A 22283-nucleotide genomic window follows, 5' to 3' on the forward strand; every position below is an offset into this window, starting at 1 on the left:
CTATTTCTGCACAGCGACCGATACCGGCCCATTTTGACCGAATACTAACGTAACTCTGACCGATATGAATCGTGGATGTGGCATTTGTGTTCGAAAATGTTCGAAAATGCTCGAAGAGTTTTGCGACAGCCAAACATTTACTGACTGACCCTGATTAAAACTGACGCAGTACAAGTGAAATGGGCCTATTCATCCACGGGAACTGATTATCTTATAATTAGTTGTATGTGTTAAAATGATAGTGAAATTTTAGTGATAGGACAACGTTATGTTAACGTTGAACTCACTTTGGTAAATACTTTTCGATATTTTATTTTAGCAGTTTAATTAAAATAAAATAAAATAAAACGTTGTCCTAACGTTGTGAACACGTTGTTGTGGTCCTATTGATAGATACAGTTTCAAAATAAGAAAATAAATATAGTATGTACTCTCGCTATCCAATCTTAATCGAATATTATAGAACGAAACACTCTTTTTATAATGATTTTAATAACACAATCTCTGTTTGTTTAGATGAAAGAAAATTAAAATAATTCGAATTTAGCGTTCTAACACAAACAGTGAATTATTGTTCGAGCGGGAAGGACATATACGTCTTGGCCGAGCTAGAGTAGAATTAACTTAAATCATCCACCAAAACCAGCAATTAAACAGTAAAATTATTTGCGCAACGTGAATGGATCAAACAAGGTAATACATTATCCACTTTGTGTGTGCTTTTATTGTAACCGATGTTCTTGCGCGTTTTGTTTACCCCAACCAACAACTTGTATATCTAACATTGTAACAACGTTGTATGAAGGTTGTGTATCTGTTGCCAAATGAAGTCACGTCGTCACTACGTTAAGAAAGAACCCACATTCATAGTTACGAAGTGACAACGTTATGCATACCTTTAAGAAAACTTTGGTGGTAAGGTTGCTGTAACGTTGTTACAGCGGTATGTAATTGCTGGGTTGAATGTTGTCTTGGCTCAATACACATTCTATTGATGAAAGTACATCTTATTCGAAAGTGTTATCTCCTCTTTATCTTTTTATGACAAATTATGTATGCAAATGTTATATATTAATCAAACTGGGTTGTACATAAATGAGATAAATTGAGTTATACTGTGTTATTTTGTACGAATTAATTTCGAGGTCCATTCTAAAATACGTACACTTTCTTAATAATACCTCAAGTATTGACGTCTTCTCATAATATTAAGTGCGACTATAAAGTAATATATTCGTTTAAAAAAGACTGCAAGAAAATAGATAAACAGCCAAACAGCTTGAGATTTGGGTATTGCGATATATGTTTAACAATAAAATGCTACCTTTTAGCCAATGGGGTTGATTTTTTTTATTGAAAACGCATATATTCACGCGTAAAAATAAGGAAATTAACTGTATTAATATAATATAATATGAAATAATGGTGCTTTTGCACAAATAAAACCAACGTACTTTAACGTCATTGGGTTGCGCAGTTTTGATTTACCTCACCTAATATAAAATATAACTTCACCAAGCAAAATCATGCAACCGCATACGATAGAAAATATTCCGACGATTTCTGTGTATAAATATAAATTTTACCTTTATTTGACGTTTATGTACAGTGTCTATGTATTTTTAATGGCCCTTGATCATCACCCTTAAGAGATGTATCGGTTTTGTTGCGACATGCTTCTTTGACATCATTAATTCTTTGCAGAAATGTAAGTTTATTGTCGCATACTAATTAGTAGTATTAATCAAATCATCTGAACTTAAAAATACAGAAAAGCCTCGTTTAATTAAGGCATAAGCTCATAATTATACTATTAGATGACTTGATTATGGAACGTTAGTTTACGGTGGAAATAACGTTATTAAGTTAACTTGTCTGTTAAAAGAGCATTATTAAAATATGTGTTTTTGGTTATGGACAAGAATGAAAATGTACTTCAGGTTTTGTTTGTTTGTTTATTTGAGTTTATCAAGGTCTGCCCGCGCCCATTGAGTGCATTATGGCTTGACCCCGCTGTGCCACGACTTAAATTGTGTTTAAATGCCATACGTGACAAGAGATAAAAGTGACAGCAATTCGCAGTCAAATCCAGACATTTGAAGACTTTATGAAACAGAGTGAGAGACAATGACACGGTCCGGGATCGAACCCACGACCCCCGCTCCGTAGGCGGACGCCTTAACACCTAGGAGATGGAGACGTTATACTCCAGGGGACGTATTCAATATCATTTTTAACCTTATCCTTACACACGTCTCAGTGATTCTATTCAATCCATTGGCAAGTTATTTTTACAGTCCAATCAAAACACTAGGAATTTAATCTTAAAGTGAAATCTAAGGCGTTTTTTGAGTACAGCCCAAGAAATGTTTAGTCATCAGTTTCATATAAGACATATATCATTTTTTTTTATTTTCTAAATATTTCATTTGTCACAATATATTCGGTTCGAAGACTTAGACAATAGAGATTAATAACCTAGAGCTATAATTTGTTTATTACACATACTATACTATACAACTCAAAATTTGCACAGGATCACCTCACATATGCATATTCCCATCATGCGATGATAAATATTAGGCCACTAATACTGATAATGAGCAATAGGCGATATCTGAATGAATTTATTACAACTCTAAGATGCAGCGTTAGTACTAAAATATAGCTATCTTAATGTATATGTTCAACATTTCTGTGTTGATTCGTGACGTTATGCATCAATCGTGCAGTGTCGGTTAGGCCTTAAACCTTTCAAAATACGTTTAAACTAACATTGAGCCTCTAAACATTTCATTTATAATATGTTTGGCTACTAGGCTTGGTCCTATAATATCCACTCTATTATTAATTTCAATTAGAACACTGTTAAATTCTAGATATATCAAAGCTGCAATGCAATTACAAAACTCTACCCATGAAATCTATCTGTTTGTTATAAACTAATTGTATGTTTTTATTCTAATGATATGAGACTTTTCTCTTTGTTTTACTTGTATAAATTTTATTATGTATGTCGCCATGATTATGTTTGTCATGGCCATAGAAATCCATATCTTCTTTTGACCATACACTTTGACCTAGAACTTGAATTAATTTTAAAATTAATGTTGATGTCAGGTTTAACGTAAGTTCACTTGACATTTTATTAGCCATTATTTGACATAAGCCGAGTCATTTCTGTCTTTAATTTAGTAACGTACTTATTTATACTTCCTTAACAGAAAATTGTATTGTTTTTTATCGAAGTTAATACAGTTAAACCTTTACACATGTTGGGTACCAGCTAGTATTTTACCTTTTGCATCGTGTTGATTTATAGTTCACATTTATTATGTTTCCAAATACATGTAAAATAATAATTACTAGGACTGCCCTTGCCGACGGCGTCCTAGTTAATTATGACAAGAAATATTTAATAAATCACCCTTATCTTCAACATTGTAGACTGGAATTAAGTAGTCTCTGAAGCGGCCATAAGGAAAACAATACTTTGTTTATTTTAGCTGTGATTTCTTACGAAGTATCATTTGATGACGCATTGTAAGCGAAACGCCATGCTCCATTGGATTGTATTTTTTTCCAAATATGTTTGTTAAAGGCAGGATTTTGTAGAACAATATGTGTATTCGATTACTGTTCAATTCCAAACCGACTGTTGTACTTGTACTGTATTGTCTTTTACACTTTGCGGAGCTAACTTGAATCATTTTCTCTACTATAGTTGAATACTAGCATTGTGCGGCTGGACTTCTAAGAAGCGTTTGATACTGTCGTTCATGAAATTTATGCGGAAAGCTTGAATAAAACTGACATCAAATCATCTGCTGGTTGTACAGCTTACCTATTCAGAAAACAGTACATTTTCATCACTGGTCAAGCGCTTTTTCTACATCTTAAATTTTAGCACTGTACCAGTTGGTGCTCCTCAAAGAAGCGTTTGTGGGCTGCTTCATTTTCAATGCAATGCTTATGTCATATTGTATCTGTAACTTCTTTGTACATGGAGCAACGGAAATATACGTAGTCTGTTGCTGATACTTATTAAACATGATCATATTAAACTGACAAAAATATAAACATAAACTAAGGAACTAGAAGATGTAGCAAATGTTTTTTTCTTGAGTTCTTACGCAATTCATTTGTTTCAAAGTAAAAACAAAAATGACAAAGAAAAAATACAGTGTGAGCTAGTTTTTGGCAAAATAAATCTAAATTTTGGATATGATAACCATCTGTTTTCCTTTCGACTTCTGTCCTAAATTTGAAAGTATGAACACATTAACTATTTTACATGTCACATGAGTCTCTTAGGGTTGGTCTTACCTGTCAGCGTTATGGATATACATGTCATTGTTAGATACTGTTTGATTGGTTCCTTCAGTCATCGCCTAATTTACATTTAAAACAAAGAGCCACTTGTAATCCAACGAGATACGACTATCAGCAAACCTACTGGCTTATTTGAGATCTATTTGCTAACAGTTCAGAAAAGAACAGAACATAATTTATCTAGTTTTAAACAGTTGTTCACACAATAAACACTTTGATATAAGTAAACAATTACACTAAATCCTTGATAAATTGAATCTTACATGGCGATCGGTTTTAACTAGAAAAATAACTGTATGGATGCCTGAACATCGGTTTCTAGTTAAAACCGATCGCCATGTATATAATCAAAAGATATAACATACATTATTGTCCAGAGCCAGCCAAATCAGTTCCCTTTATAATTGCGGAAATGGAACTAATGTTTGTTAAATATTCACACATTGATGTTGACCATTCTGGATTTAAAACGTTTGCTAAATTACTACTTTGATATTGAATGAGTTTATGAACGCTCTACGGATATTGTTGTGAACTTTATAGGCACTAGGATAGAGGGTTATATACTTGTATGCCTTACATGTGACTCTAAAAAGGGTATTCGTTAAATGTGTGGCTACTGGGCCTCTCACTGTAGTTTTTATTGTATTACTATGTTACATATTTTTGAGATATGGCTTTAATCATATCAAATTGTTTAGTCTTTGTTGCATATAAACTCATTCTTGGAGCGGATTTAATATTTTGCAAATTGTACCAAAAATAAATGAATTCATGAAAAAGATATTAAAATAGCCGAAAAACTTATGCCTTTATTCGTACACTGGAGTTCTCGCGTTTGGAGTACTCTTGTTGTATTCAAATGAGAAAGTGAAACATTCTAAGATAAGAACGAACCGTGTTTTGAGTGTAACATGTGCACTGTTCGGTGTTGCGTCAATGACTGGCTCATTGTAATTCATGCACAGTATGCTGCGTCACGGAGTTGAAATGCGCACCGTAATTCGTCCACAGTGGTTTACTGTATTGTGGCTATAAAAGGCGCACCGTTATTTGACAACAATCTGCTGTGTTGCGGCTATAAAAGGCGCACCGTTTTTCGACAACAATATGCTGTGTTGCGGCTATGAAAGGCGCGCCGTTATTCTTCCACAGTGAGCTGTATTGCGGCAGTACATGGTGCAACTTAATTACACTGCAATGTATCACGGTCAAGGCTTTGACTATCATTCTTAGTCAAGGCTCTAAGACTTTCCCGCATTTATAGATGATACATTACTTCTGAAGCGAGGTGACGCGCAAAGTCCCATCCCACCCGCCCTTTAAACCGGGTCTGATAGCTCTTGCTTTTCTTCACTCTGTCGTGTTACGCTTAAGATGCCATTCATCGTTGTTACACGGCGGTGGTGGCTACATTATAATCTTTGGCTATAAGCTTCCTTAAATAATGATGATTAATCCCACATTAGGCTTCACACTGCACGGGGAATGCGATGGGTTAAAGCGATAATGCAGACAATATTCGCGGGCAGACCCATACATGTCTAAAACCACTTTCTTGTCCTCTATTTATTATGGATCATTTAATAGGTCTTTTGAATTAGAATACTATTCATGTCGAGGTTAGGGGGCATTGACAGTGTTGCAACTACCATAGCGTTCAAATAAGCCGAGCATGTCATTTATAAACAGTTTTCAGAACATATCGATCAAGCCGACGGACGACATAGCGAATTATTTTGTAGCTCCGATCATCACTATGGTGGGCTTAGTGGCACGGTTTGCCCAGATAAAAACTATATTATAAAAGAAAATTGATGTGGTTGATGAGTTTTGTAAGCATAAACAACATTGCCATCATTTGCATTGACGGTGACTTTTAAATTTTCACTGTAATGATATTTTTGCACTGTAATTATATATATTAATATTTATATGTTAATAATTTTCAAAAAACATACAAGGCCTGCCAAGTATCATCTAAAAATACTTAGCAAACACTTAAGAAAGAACAATTGTAATTATATTTTGAACCAAAATGATGGACAATTTGTAACGATCCAAAAGCGGCTTCGAACACTAAGTTTTCGGGCAATTTAAGTTTTTTTTTGGTCGGTTGATGTAAAACAATCCAAACTGTGCATGTTTTGATGTTTAGGGGGAGAGTAAGCGCGCATCTTCATCTGGTAGGTCCTGATGATAGTTCAAAGAATATATGCCAAATCGCTTATAGCTACAGTTGGCAGCTTTAAAGTGGGATGTCGATCGGCAAGCCATTTGTTGCACTGGATTTGAAATGTACTTGACAAGTTTTGGCGGACTTAAAGCCATGATAATCCAATGCATCAACAAATAGTGAGGTCAAGTTCATTCGCAAGCATTAGTATATATATAAAACCAGTTACTTATGCATGTGCTATATCAAACCGACTGCACAATTTATCTAAAAAGGGTTGAATCTATAACATAGAAAAACTTCCATTGAAAGACGAAACACAACTTTTTATTTTCAAATTTAAATATGCTTAGCAATTTAAGCCAGAGGTAAAAAGGTTACGATTTATTAAGTCATAAAATACATCAGATAATATTTCAATAAATTAACATTAACAATATAATAAGCAATTGGTAGTAGCGAAAACAATAAACAGAATGTTTTTAGCGAAAACGAATTTTAACCATAAACGCCCACTCAGACTTTTCACAATGACAGCGTTGTGGAAGCAAAAACTAAATTATGTTTTTTTTTGTCATCAAGAGACGACTTTTATAGCCTTTTTTATATTTCTCAGAAAAAACACATTGACAGTATTATGCTATAGTTGTGAAATCAGTTTATTCTCCTCGCTCCCAAAGTGGCAAATCGCGGCGCAAAGACTTGTTACTGCGCCCCATTTCACAGGGAGGTCTAGGTTTCGTAAGAAAAACAGTATGCATTGCTTTTGTACAGATGAATGAACGATGTTAAACAAGCTGACGTTGTTTTATAGGGTAAGACTTTTATACGTTTAATATATATATACAAGTGTACACTCAATTAAATCTTGTGGATACGTTTTCATGCGTTAGATTTACGCCAGCAATATGGCCACAAACATCACTTTTTTAGTGTTCTGATTATCGCAGGCATTAGTCCACTTGGAATACACGATACTAAATATTTTACCCATGCTGTCCTTCATTGTGCGTTTATTTCAATTGAAGTAAACAGAGGTCCACTTGAATATCTGATCATATTGGGTGTCGTACTTGGCACGTCTATCTCGGCTTGGTTCCCTATTCCGTCAATGACATTATAATACTGGCTCAAAATCAGGTTGCACGGATGGGAAATCACAATGATAGTCACTCAATTCTGAAACAAAAGATAGTGTCATGAAACGGGAATTTACAAAAACGTTGGCATTCATATTAGTCAGGAAAACAATAAAACAACGAGAATAAAATACACTGGGACATGACCACTAGTAAAAATATAAAATAAACCATGAAGGAAATGCCCAAACGACAATAAACTAGACACTCAAACGTATAAACAGATCACAAAGAAACCACGCATGCCTCCGAACTGTAATGCATATGTCTATTCAGCCAATTGAGTAAAATATTTTGGATGAACGCTTACCGCGGACAATGGCAAAATATTTACAATGCTTATGTCCAAAATTACAGAAACAAGCTAAGTTGCAAAACGTTTAAACATAAACCCGGTTTAATGGCACTGGATAACGACATAGAACATAAAAACAAACGAACAAACAATCAAAAAGTCCCATAATAATACAATACAACATTACTCCTTTCGAAATATTAGCATTGCTTGTATGAAATACGACATATGAAATACAGATATAAATTCAAACTATTTAATCAACTTACAATGAGCACCATGTGAATTGTGCATTCTCTGTCCTATTGACTTCGGGATGCTTGAAACGCTTGCTGGGACATCTGGAAACGTGTGTTTTCCCGGCATGCTAAATAACGACATAACCTCTCTTTCACCGACAGCAATAGACCCAACAGAATCTCCAACTTTGCCGACGGGGCTGTGCCCGTCAGGGCCATGGGGGGCAGATATTTCTGTCTGTGTATGTGTGGAGGAGGATGATGATGACGGAGGCGACGAAACTGATCCCGATATGTCGATTTGTGTGTGCACTTCTGATAGAGGCTCACCAGAATTAGTGTCGATTACAAAGATGTCTGGAGTCCCAGCTATTGCGCTACCAGGCGTGGATGCCGCTGCACCAATGCCGCTTGTTCCTCCTCCTATCAGCTGGTCTAGAAGAGCTGCGTTTATTTCTTGACCAGATGCAATGGCCTGCTCCAATTTTATGAAAGCAGCATTGTCGAGAGTTACGACATCGACGTTCCCGTCCTCAACCCCTGGATTATATATAGCGTTATTTGTGCCTGTTAAATCAACTACGCTGTCAGGACGAAGTGGATCATATTGTCCCGCGACATCAATTATAACCACATCGTTATTGCTGTTGCGAAGTGTCTTGTCTAACAAGGTCTCTCCTACGACAGTGTGTTCAGGACCGTGATCATTATTATTTGATGGGCTCGGAGAGGCAGAATGAGTAGGCGGTGGAGGGTACACCGCGCTATTGTCCTGTGCAGTAGGAGCAGTCTCTACTGATACCGGTCCGTCTATAGCGTTTGATATACCTGTCAGATCAACAACAGTGCCTCCAAGAGCCTTTTCCAAGTTTGCAACCTGAGGTAAATGGACAAGCGGTTTTCCTACCAAATTATGGTTATTGCTTTCAGCGTTTCTTGATACATCAACGGGTACGTCAATTAATTCTGCCGACATTGGTGCTTGTCCTGGTGCAATATCCGCTATCCGGTTCGGACTCTCATTTACCACTATGTCAGGTCTTAAGTTAGGAGATCCAGAGAAATCTAATGTGCGACCAGACAGTTTACCTGACCCACCATTATTGTTTGGCCGTTCAACATTAGGTCTAGAGTTTCGATTTCTACCAGCATCTAACTTTTCACCCAGTGGGTTTTTAGAATTTCTGTTATTATCTCGAGTGTCAGTCAATCTTTTGCCATTATTATTTAGATTTGTGTCTTTGCTGTGAAAATTTATTTCAGTCAATCTTCTGCCGTTATTATCTGCATTATTATCTAAACTTCTGTCTTTACTGTGAAAAATTATGTCAGTCAATATTTTGCCATTATTATTTGCATTATCATTTAAGTTTCTCTCATTTCTGTTAAAATTTATGTCAGCCAATTTCCTGCCATTATTATCTGCATTATTATTTAAATTTCTCTCATTTCTGTTAAAATTCATGTCAGTCAATCGTTTGCCATTATTATTTGCATTGTTATTGTGATTTCTCTCATTTCTGTTAAATGTTATGTCAGTCAATCCTTTGCCATTATTATTTGCATTATTATTTAGATTTCTCTCATTTCTGTTATTACCTCTGTTAAACGGCTCTATGTTTCTATTATTTGTGTTTCCATTATTTCGATTTATATCATTTCTATCAGCAAGAGAATTCTCCGCAATCCTAACTCTGTTGCTGGTATCGATGACCTCTTTCATTCTGGGCTCAGGTCGGGGGTTCCTGTAGATTCGGTTGCCAGTTTGGCCCCTGTCTCTGCTATTCCTGTCGCGTCCACTCCAGTCGTTACCATTTCTGTCAAAACTTCTACCACCGATAGCATCTCTTTGTACACCCGATAAGCGTCCTCTCATATCTCTTCCAAAGTCTCCTCCTGGAAGGCGTCTCATATCGGGTCTATCTGGAAAGCTTCTCATATCGGGCATATCTGGAAAGTTTCTCCTATCGGGCCTATCTGGAAAGCTTATTCTATCGGGCCTATCTGGTAGGCTTATCCTATCGGGCCTACCTGGAAAGCTTCTCCTATCGGGTCTATCTGGATAGCTTATCCTGTCAGGTCTACCTGGAAAGCTTCTTCTGTCAGGTCGATCTGGATAGCTTATCCTGTCAGGTCGATCTGGATAGCTTATCCTGTCGGGTCGATTTGGAAAGCTTCTCCTATCGGATCGATCTGGCAAGAGTCTCCTATCGGGTTGATCCTGAAAGATTCTCGTATCGGGTTGATCTGGGACACCTATCCTATCGGGTCGGCTGAATTTATCGATTATGGGTTGAGGCGGCCCATCCAAGCCTCTCCTGCGTATGATTAAAATCTTTCTATCCCTTTTCGATGGGTGACTCTTCCCCAGAGGCCTGCGAGGAGGCCCTTTTATATATTTCGACTTAAGGAACTTTGGACTTGGAGCTAATGACCCAAAGTCGTTGACCATATGTTTAGGATGGAACATAGGCAGAAACTTGTTTGGATGAGCCGGACCCTGAAATCCGCCCTCCATATGTCCAGGGTGTGGAGGTCCATGATGGGGTATAGGGAAGGGTCCGATCATATGGTGAGGCCCCATTGGATGTCCAAAATGTCCCGGTGGAATAAAGTGTGGAGGGAAAGCCGCTTGTACCAAACAGATAAGACTGAATACTGTGAACGCCAGAAGTAGTGAGCACATCTTTGCAATTCTAATTCACAGCCCCTGAAAAAGAGATATGTTTGTTGTATCAATGAACTATGATTGACAATCTGGACTCTTTTTTATTGTTGGTTTGCTTTGTCTAAGAAGAATAGAGACGAAAATAGCATGTAGTTATAAGGCCTGAAATTTATCAGTGCATTGACTGTAGCAGAAGTCACGATGTTTTGTACATTCGTTTAACAAAGACTTAATTGTGATGTTGTGTAATTAAATATTAACATTAATTTGTTGTGAAACATGATAAGCCAACATGATGATTAAGGGTTCGTTTAAACATAACGAGCTGATTCGTATTAATTATTTTATTACAACTGTCAAAACGGACTTTTTATTAAGCCGTAATTGTTGTTTGAAATTGCATAATATATTTAATTTGATATACATATTTAGTTTATAACTATGGGTTTCAAGTTAAGACTAGAAGTTAAATTGGACAAACACATTTTTTTTCTAAAAAACACATGTAAATAATGTTAACAATATTAATAATGGGTTGTTATCGTACGGACTTATAATTGATTGACTTTCATATGTGTAAATTGTTACACAAAGATTATATATATCGTATGGTGTAAGTATAGCAACTCATTGATCAGTCATATAAGGACATACATTACTTTTTATAATTGTAGATCTCTTTATGTTTATATCTATATTTATGCTTTTTACTTGTAAATATGACCGCATAATTTCTATTTGGGGGAAATGAAGATTTTTCATTTTATTCTCGTACGTCTACCAGTCTTATAATTGTATATTCATAAAATGTTCCTGACTTTCTAATGCCAACTTTTTTATGATGGTCCCCAAAGATCCAAATGATAAAAACCACAGTATTTGATGCCGTAGGCTTCCATGTTTTCGTGACAAATTTGCCCCATGGGCACTATTTTTCCGAAAACCTGCTGCAAAGGCTGCTGTAGTTATAATGCATCGACAATGTGTCTTCGTGCGAAAACAATGATTTCAACAAATTTCGGTATATAAATTCAGACACGCTTTCAATTTCTTTATTGACTAAGCATTGTTACGCATTCATTTTATATGTCTGTGAAATTTCGCCCTTTTTACCAATTGAATTAAAAAAAGATAAGGCTTACAGAAATCTGTAAAGATATGATTATCTGAACTCACATCAATTCAGTTTATTTCATTAAATTATTAAAACATGTTTAAATCAAACACTTACGTATCACTGCAAAGGCTACATAAGACATTTATGGTTATTAAATTAAAAACGAAACACAAAAACCCCAATTATGTCGATTTAATTAAAAGCAGTGTTTGCTAGAATTTAGAGTAATGAGCAAGGGTCTTGACGTTAGCATGAAATAATTGAAAAGTGCAATTCGTTATTGTCAAAACAAACTTAAAAAACAACAACATTTTAATGTGTTTTGCTTCAGCTCATCTTTAAGGTTCTTCTCGGCAATCATTAATTCAGTTAGAACTACCATTGTTGTATGTGTCAGATGCATTATTAAGAAACGTTTTATGCATCGTATAATTAATGTCTGTATTGTTTTATTATGATTGTATTATTTACGTACAGAAGGACCAATGATATCTAAATTCATTTTTTACCAATATCTTTTGAAAAATGAAAACGTATTTTAAAAAGAATTTTCCTAGTTGGAACAGAAAAAAAATGGACAAATTTTAGCGTTTAAATGACATCCCTGTTTCGATAGTTTATAAACGTTATTGCATTTTCATTGTCACCTTCCATTTTCCAAATATCTATAAAGTTTGGATTGCCTTGTCTTGATGAAAAAACTGAACGCCAGGTTTTTAATTTAATTTGAAATTTAGTATTACAATCTGAAAAGCATGTTTCCTCTAAGTTTTATCACATTAAATAATTATATATGTTGAAAAAAAGCAAAAAGATATTAGAAAAACTTGGATACTACAGAATGGGAAACACATACATAGTATATTGTTTAAATCTCCCTTTACCAGTAATAATGCAATTTAAAAAAAAGGATTAAAATTCTTCATTTTATTGAAAAAGTCCACATTATACTTGAAACAAGATTTATAGCGTATCCTTTATTTTGTTTGAAAATATTCCAATTCCACTACAGCCTACCTTTGCTTCTTCAAATAAGTCCACCGCCTTGGAAGCCTAACTGACGACTGCTGGATTACGGAAGCTGAGCTAAGGTTATGTCTTTACGTTAATGCTCACGAGGTCACGTAACACCAAGGTTTATCAAACGACGTATCGCACGTTGTCTCAGTTCGCGCTTAAAATGAATATTTAAATATTGATTTTAATATTTAATTAATGAACTTTGTCACCTTTTTAATTAAGATGTATATCCGTTTTATAAAGTGTTTCTTATGTTGACGAGTTAGTCTTAAAAGCGCTGTTTGAGTCTGTGTATGGCAGCGTTATGTCCATGCTTTGAAATGAAGAAGAGGCTTGGTGACATGTCTTTGCGTATGAAACATTGCGTGCACTCTTGTTGTTTAAATGAGATGATTTGGCATTATTTTGATCAACATAATATAAGCTGTGGCTTTGGTTTGTGGTTGATGAATTATTATCTTAAGACAAAGGCTTTCATTTGGACAGTGTGTTCTTTGTATCGGTTTGATGCTTACACTGCTGCTTGTTTAATTGCACTTGTTTAATTTATGTTGCCATTGTCGTTATTGTTTATGAAATAAACGCCTAAACAAGTGTCTTGTTTAATAAGCAGCTGCATAACGAATACCCTTTATCAACACTACACATGGACCTCCGTTTTTGGAACATTCATTGGGTTATGAACTGTGTCTCCTCCATAGACTAGGAGATATTTTGATGTTATGCAAGTCGTCTGTTTATCTGTCTGTATGGATGGATGTTAATAAGTTTGTCCGCGCGAAATCTTCAAAACTGCTTGAGGTATTTGATGAAACTTCACAGGAATGATAAGTTCCAAGCCTAGCCATGCATTAACATCGAAATATTCATCTTTTGGCTCTTTAATTTTTGAACGTCAAATGTCCATACATTTTCTTGTTTGCATGTAGTTTCGAGAACATGATAGCATGGAATTTTGTCAACATCGACACAATGGCTCAGCATAATAAGTAGACGTGCGAAGCATCACAAAAATAATATAAACGATCTCAAGATGGCAGACTGGAAGAAATATTACATTTCACGAATACACCAACATTGCTGAAGGGAACTTCCAGCTTAACATGAACGAAAAGTACCATACCTAGTCCATTGTTAACAATAAATATAATGCGGGGCATTTAAAGCTTTTAGTGTCATCTTTAAAATGTAATGTTACACAAATCAACACGATATCAAATACAGAAACAATATATGCACAGCATCAAAATTGAAACACATTTAATGGGTTACATACAATGTTTCATTTGGATTCAGAATAATAAACGACTTCGTGGGGTTAGCGCCAAAAGGTACCAACACCTATATTGAATTGTCTTTCTCTTCCTTCTTGCATTACAACCACGAATGGTTCGTTCATGCAATCATTCATTAGTAAAGGGACATAATCGGCTCTCTCTTTTGTTGTAATAGTTGATAATTTGAGGGAAGCTGAATGCGGATCAGTCGGGTGAGGACCTCTGGGAAAGGAGCTGCATGTGTTTGCTTTATTCGACATGTAGAGTACTTCGAAGAGTTGTATGCGTTTGGAGCTGTATGTGACGTAACATGGAATACTATGTTATGTTTACGGTTACATTATTTCTTGCATTCATAATAAAACTAATGTGACTTTAGTGATTATTCAGAAGATTATTATCAGAACATTGAGGCAATTGCAATCATCTGAATATTCTCCTTACATTGCCCTTTTCGCTTCGTTTATCATTATTTCGGGACAGTGTTAGCTTGTTCAAGAATGTTTGCACGTAAATAGAGATACTGCAGGCAAACATACGAAAAAAGCACATGTGTAAAAATTACTTTATGAGACAAAGAGGTATGTTCTCTCAGAGATTACCAAATGACAATATTTTGCTTGTCCTTTTTGCTTAACTTTCCTTTGCTTTAAGTGCAAGCAAGTCTATCTACATTGTTGAAATTCACTTTTATTTTGAGGACAGAGGTGCCTTTTTTGCTTAAATTCACATTGGCGTTTCTAACAAAATTGTCAAGATTTAACTTTGCGTTGAGCAAAATATCATCATCATGAATGATATTTTTGTTTTTGCATACCGGACGTGTGTTTCCGGTCATGTGACCAGTGCTTGAAAAAACCATCTTACACCACCATGTAAGATGAGTCACGCGCAACAACGCGCCACTTCTTATTTCTTTTATTGAATGGTTTATGAAAGTATATTATGACATTTCAATAAAGCGCAATCAAGTATATATGTATGCAAAGCTTTTAATTAAAATTGAAAATAAATAATCGTAAAAAAACGCGATTTTTAGTTTTTAAAATTACTGCGCTTTATGACGTCAGTAAACAACGTATCACGCGCTTTTTGGTGAAATGTACAAAAGTTCGTTTTCTACGTTATTTTCCCCCACAAATTGATAATTTTAGATATGCAAGAAAAAATATCAATCATGTTTTTCCGGTCCGGATATAAAAATCCGACCCGAGGGCACGCTCCGTGGCCGGTAACTCGACAAGCCTCGTTTACGGCTCACGCGCGTGCCATCGGGTCAGATTTTTCTATCCGTACCGAAAACACATGATAGATACCTATATTCTTTTGAGGCCAAGATGTTCAGCATTGCTGAACTTAACTTATGCTTTTAGCTCGATGTAAAAATTGCGGGAATCAAATTTTCAATATTGCCAGCATTACTTAAGGTAATTTTGACAACCTTTATTTGTATTTGCGTTTTAATTACAAGGTTTCTATTAATTTGCTGAACTTACTTTGTTAAGGTCAAGAAGGTAATATATAATTATGTTATTTTAACTACGAAATGGTCAAAATTATTGAATTTTAACATTATTTTGAACTCGTGAACTTTTGGTGGTCATGCTGACATCTGAACTGGCGAACTTTGCCATCAGGAAGTTTAAGTCACCTATCTGACTGGGTCACTGCGATGATAATTAATGCAAACTCGTAAAACTATGTAATACTAACAGAATTTATTAATTAGTATGTCAGATTGAATGATTCTATACCATTAATTCATAATATTATGAATAAAACGCCCATTACCTCCATGTATAAACAATAGGTTAGTGTTACTGAGGTATGTAAGGAACTAAGACGATGAAATATTTAACGCTTGATGAAGAAATTATTGTAGATCCCGCGGTTTAACGAAAGTGTTTAAAATTGTTTGGTGTCAATTTGTCAAATGGTATATGACATTAATATTAAGGTCAGAAACCACTCTTACAAATGCACGATTTTTCTGTTGTTTTTTTTACGTGTTTTTACTATTATTGCTTACGGTATATAATGAGCAGCATGCTTTTGATACAATAAATACAATTGTAGCATTATTCATGTGACCATGGATTTGTTTCAAAATTTTATGGCTGTTGTTAACATATAAATTATACCAGCGAGGCTTCAAAATGTCATTCTTAAATTTATCATGTCACATAACCATGTCAAATATTGTTAAATAAAGTAATGAAGTGTTTAATTTTAACCAGGAAGTTGCTGTATCTTTCTGTAGCTACTTTGCCTCAATTTCGAAGTTTATTTATGGCACTTTTGGTTTAAATTTGCAGTTACCTTAATTCAGTGTGTGTATTTGACGTGATAAATTGCGTCATAAATACTACGTCGGAAGGCAATATTTTGTTTTCAATGAAGACTTTAAACAAAGATAACTTGACTATTATTTCACCATTTAAAATGAAACATAGCGAAGTCTACGCCGCTTACAGAGCCCCGCCATCGATCTTTTGACCGAGTTTGATTTAGAGTAAAGTTTATGAAAACACTTTGACATTTCTTTTCTCACAAACCGCCGCCTGATGGAGCATTGTCAAAACATTAGTATGGTAACAGCTTTCTCGAAGTGTTTGAGGAAACTAATCACCTAATCAAACTCCGGTAATAAAACGAAATCGGGTCATGAAGCGGCGTAGACTGCCCTTACCTTCATTTAAAATGATGAAGAAAAAGAAAAGTTATTATTTTTGTTTTAAGTCTTCCTTTTAAGCAAAATGTTGCCTTCCGACGTAGCAAATATGCTATGGTGTTTTTTATTCATTGATGCTGTGACAAGTATGAGGAAAAGTTTTCCAAAAGCAGATTTGCACAATCCAATGCGATGAAAAATACAGGCTCAATGTGCTGACAATTAACGAAGATCTCGCTCAAAGGACGAACTTAAAACTTCAAAAGTCATTAAACTCATTTCATAAATATTTAAATATCGTTATCAATAAATGTCGGGGTAACTGTCTCTACACGCGTAGAACGTTAATAATTATCATGTGAAAAAAAACACAACAAAACAAGCAACCCAATGTATGTGTTCGCTCTGCGGGGTTATACTAGTAATTATATTTCGATAGACACTATATATTTTTAGTTACTACAGACAAATAACAATCATATTTCGATAGACACTATAGATCATGAGTTACTACAGACAAATAACATACGTGATAGAGTTCAAACCAAAGTTCTATGCTGGTTGACACAGGTACGCTTATAATGCATATACACCCGGAGGAGATGTTCAACCCGGAACTAAAACTTGTTGAATGACTGTTATCAAGGTGCTGGAGAAAAGGTCATATTTAGGCTAATCCCCCTACTGGCAAAGGGCGAGGCCTATCTCAAGGGAGGGCCAGGTTTTCCACGGACGAATTGCTTAATTAATCCTATTTATTGATTTATTTACTCAAGGGAGATTAAATCTTAGAAATTGGTCCTGTTAACGATAACGGTAAAAAAATGCAACGTTTGTGGGACTGGGGCCGAGTCCTAAATAAATTCATGGCAATTATTTACTTAATTTGCCGGAATGTCAATAAATTGAAATTGTAATATATTAATATATGCATAAACAACGTTCCAAAATAATGCGCAGTGATGGTCGTGGCTTTAGTTTCAAGCCGAGAACCTGTCTAGAATGTCAAACGAACACAGCCCCTGATGACAAGAATAAATCATATCTCATGATATGTAAGTGTTCTCTATTCTACATCAAAGTGTTGGTAATTATTGTAAGAATATAACAAACAGGTGATATCTAGTGTCAGCATTGCTTCAGATCTTGACGGTTCACAGGTGTTGATTTAAATATTACCCTAAATTTTCTGAAATATGAAGCTTGTAAAAGGATAGTCTGTCCTTTCAGGAAGCTAAATTATATTGTGTAAATAGTGTGTCTATCTATGACTTTGATTTAATGTTCATTACAGAACGTTATTTAAAAACAAATAAGCAGATAAACCGCAAAATACAGGTGCATGCAATGCAAGTATTTAATGATCTTTAAACTAAATACACTTTCGAAGAACAAAATAAGAATAGAAAAACAAATGACAGTCAGTTATTGACGCCTTGACGGTAGACATAGTTGGTCTTGACTCTGCAATTTGATAATAAGTAACAAACGAGCCCGCGAGTTTGTAACCTCACCGTTATAACAAATATCACCACACATAATTTTCTGTCTCTTAAAATGTTGAAAAATAGCTCAAATTGTTATTATACAGAATTACTCCAACCAAAAGATATTGAGATTTTTTATGGATTGTAGAATATATCTTTTAAACATTTTTTCACAAAACCAAAGTTCTTCTTTTAACCCAATGATATCAACAACAACATTTAAATAACAAGGACATTTAGTAAAATATTTAAGCGAAAACCCTGTTTAGATGCACAAGGCACACTGCCATCACTGCTCAGTATTTAGCGGCGTTGTTGAGGTATATATTAAAATAAAACAAAAAAAAAACAGCCACATAATCACAGTTTCTGTTGTTGGCTTCCTTCAGTCGTAAACAAGTGTAAGCATCTTTTGCACCGTCTGCATGTTCAACAACAATAACAAGAACATATACAACAATAACATTAAGTACAAGAAACGTTGGTTTCGTCCTTACACTGTGGCCAAATGGTTATGATACCGTTTAATACTAGAATCATACATTTTAGTATTGTTGCTAATAAGTTAACAGGGACGGGTCAAGGATTCGACTAAAGACGGGGCTAAACTTTGGACATGCGACCCTTCCCTTTCAAAACCGAAATGTGTATTGTTTGTTAAATATGTGTATAAACTGAAATACTAATATAGGAAACAATGAAAACCATAATATTATTGATTGATAGTATTGACAAAACGAATTTAGAACTCTTAGTTTAAACATGTTTATTTTCTCTAAACAAAAAAGTAAAATGAACCAAATATAAACGACTGCCCATGTCATATCTCATCCATTAACTGTTCTGATTATTGACTGCATTGATCAATCTTCTTTTCCGGAAAATATGAAACTTGCACAGGTGCCTCTAATTCATAAAGAGAAATTTTCCTAAGAAGGACAAGTAAAGACCTTTAAGACCTCTTCTTGTAATGTCAATGGTATTTGAAAGAGCCATATAGTCAGGCTTACACTGACTTGAAATTATGCGCATGAAGAGAGTCAATACATATAAAATGAAACAAGGTCCTATGTATTCATATGATGTTGTAAATATTAAAAATGATAGTATGGTTTAAATTTATTCAGCAGCCACATTATGTAATTCGTTGCCTTAATTATCATGTCAGATATTTATTAACCCTGTCTCAATTCCGATGAATGACTGTTTTCTGGGACGGCTCTGTTTTCTCATGCTACTCAGGTGCTGTAGCAAAGCCTTGAAGCTTATGCCTTTTTGTTTATTCGAACCTGCTTCGCAAAACCTGTGTGCACCTTTGAATCTAGTTTTAATAATGTTTTTCTTTATTTGTTCCCAGTTTTAGTAAAATGATGCTTTTTATTATGAAACTCTTTGATCACACAGTTTTAAACCTTTTATTTTATAAAGCAGACTGTGTGTGATGTTTTTGGTTTCTAACGATGACTGCATCGTATCTTTGAAAAGTATTTGCATTAGGTGCTCTGAATTGTTTTCCTCCGTCTGCAGATAGAGTTGGGATCTCTAATCATTGAAGTACTTGGGGTTTACCTTTTCGTTTTTTATTATTATTATTTGTTTTATTGATAAGTTTCCTCAAGTAAATGCATACTTTGATAAGATTTATCTTTTGCGTTTTATTTTTATTAAGAATTGTTGGGATAAGAGTGAGGTTTGTGCACATAAATTGGTTTAAACCCCCAGTAAATTTACATTTTACTGACCGTTCCAAGGCGGTACCTAACAATTCTTGATAAACATACCATTTATATATATATATATAGTATTTATGCACTGTGCTGTTTGTAGAGTTGTGTGCTGTTCTATGTTTCTTGTTTGTGAATTTGTGTTCTATGTCTTTGGCGTTGCCCATTGCCACTAAACCGGGCTTATGTTTAAACGTTTTGCTACTGAGCATGTTTCTGTAGCTTTTTGCATATATATTGCGTTCTTTGTGTGCTTGTTTGTTTTGTTAGACATGCTTTTCCATTTTATCTGCTTGGCTACTTTTGATTTGTTTTATTATTATTTGCAACCTGCCTGCATTGCTTGTGTCAGTTTTATTAAAAAGACGCCTTACGTATCTAGTAAAATTTTGATAATATGTGCAATACATATGATAATCCAAGCCATTATATGTCATGTGTGTTACTTTTACCGTCGTTTAACAAATATAAATGTATGAAATATTTCAATACTTAATTCATCGGATACTACTATTTTACTACATTAACACATATTAATTTAATGCATTTACACTACGTACAATGATTGTTGAACACTTTTAGATAGCAACATTATTTCGAAATATGTATGACCTTACTGCTCACTTTTAGTGTTTTTGCAAGATCTTTTGTATATGTTAAATGACATAGTAATGTATCTTTATAGTCGGCCTGAAAAGTTCTGCAGAGTTTGGGCTACTTTGTTGTATGAACCGACTTATGAATAAAATTTATTTGACTTGAGAATGTCGGCTGCAAGAGAAATATACAATCTGTAAAGTAAACAAATCTGTTTCTTGTCGGGGTTTTGTTAGGCTTTGAACCTCTAACCGAATTCACGGATATAGTTTTGGCTATTGGGTTTGAGCCTATTGTTCCCATCCTGATTTAAACACCCAGTAAAATTACTGACCGTTCCAAGGCGGTACCTAACAATTCTTGATAAAAATACCTAGTTTTTTTTATATAGTATGCATGCATTGTGCTGTTTGTGGAGTTTTGTGCTGTTATTCCATGTTTCTTGTTTGTGATTGTTTGTTTTTGTGTTTTATATCTTTGGTGTTTACCCAGTGCCATTAAACTGGGTTTATGTTTAAACTTTTGCTACTTAGCTTGTTTCTGTAGTTTTTCACATAAGTATTGAGCCTGTCGTCCCATCCTGATTCTTTAAGGTTCCCTAAAAGGCGCAAAATAAACCATTCATGCCTATTTTTTTAAACTTGTTACCCATTTGTACTCTATACACAGAGTATAAACAGAAGTCATTTAAAGGCAATAAATATACTCCTTTTGACATTTTTCTAATTATTAACAGTGTAAAAACAGAATATTATTGTCTATAAAATGAAAACGTTAAAACAACGCGTGTCTCATAATTTCCTTGTTTAAAACGGCGGGTGACAGTTTTGAAAGATATTAACAGTTTCACAAGTTTGGAAATGTATGGCGATCTCATGAAATAGGGATACAACTGTGGACGGATTTTCATCGTATACTGTCTAATTAATTGTTCAGAAAAATGTTTCCAATGCTTTCATTTGACTTTGATCAAATTTTAATTTTGTGTTATAATGTATGAAGTGCCATGAGAGAAAACAACAATATTACATCCAGAACGCTGGTCATTTTAATACTTCAAGGCATCATTGTAATGAAACCATGTGCCCTGGTGCTAGGACTCCGTGTCACGTTACATGGTCCTTGACCCAGAGTTGATTCCTTTCTTCGAGAATAAGTTGATATCATTAGTGCAATACGTTGTTTCCAAACCTATTGGGACACTTTAGGATACATTGTTGTTCATTTGGAAAATCTGGTATTGACACCATATATATTTCCAAACAAAAAGCTACTGTTATCTTAAGCTGAAAAGTGTTTCTGTCGTCTGACCTACATAGGCGTTTTGGGGCACAAGAACACGCGAAAAAGCAATTAACCCAGTGTGTCAGAATTGTTACAATGTCGTTAATGATAATTTGTACCTGAAGCAGATGTGTTGTTTCAAATTTGACAACACGTTTGCGTTGTTACATTCCTAACTAATGGGAGTAGTGTGGAATGACACGAAAAAATGCACATTTCATGTCCCTTAAATAATGAGCTATTGCATATTTTCCCAT

General features: G+C 34.8%; 1 protein-coding gene across 1 annotated transcript; it reads right to left on the bottom strand.

Moving 5' to 3' along the window:
* Positions 1-6877: 6877 nt before the first annotated feature.
* Positions 6878-13356, bottom strand: LOC128210981 (uncharacterized). The gene is made up of 3 exons (XM_052915341.1): positions 12984-13356; positions 8212-10891; positions 6878-7687 (listed from the first exon to the last, which is right to left on the bottom strand). Coding segments are annotated over exons 2-3 (2658 nt in total). The 5' UTR covers positions 10868-10891; positions 12984-13356; the 3' UTR covers positions 6878-7685.
* Between the last annotated feature and the right edge of the window lie 8927 nt (positions 13357-22283).

The sequence above is a fragment of the Mya arenaria genome, chromosome 12, assembly GCF_026914265.1.
Source record: "Mya arenaria isolate MELC-2E11 chromosome 12, ASM2691426v1".
Classification (NCBI taxonomy): Eukaryota; Metazoa; Mollusca; class Bivalvia; order Myida; family Myidae; genus Mya; species Mya arenaria.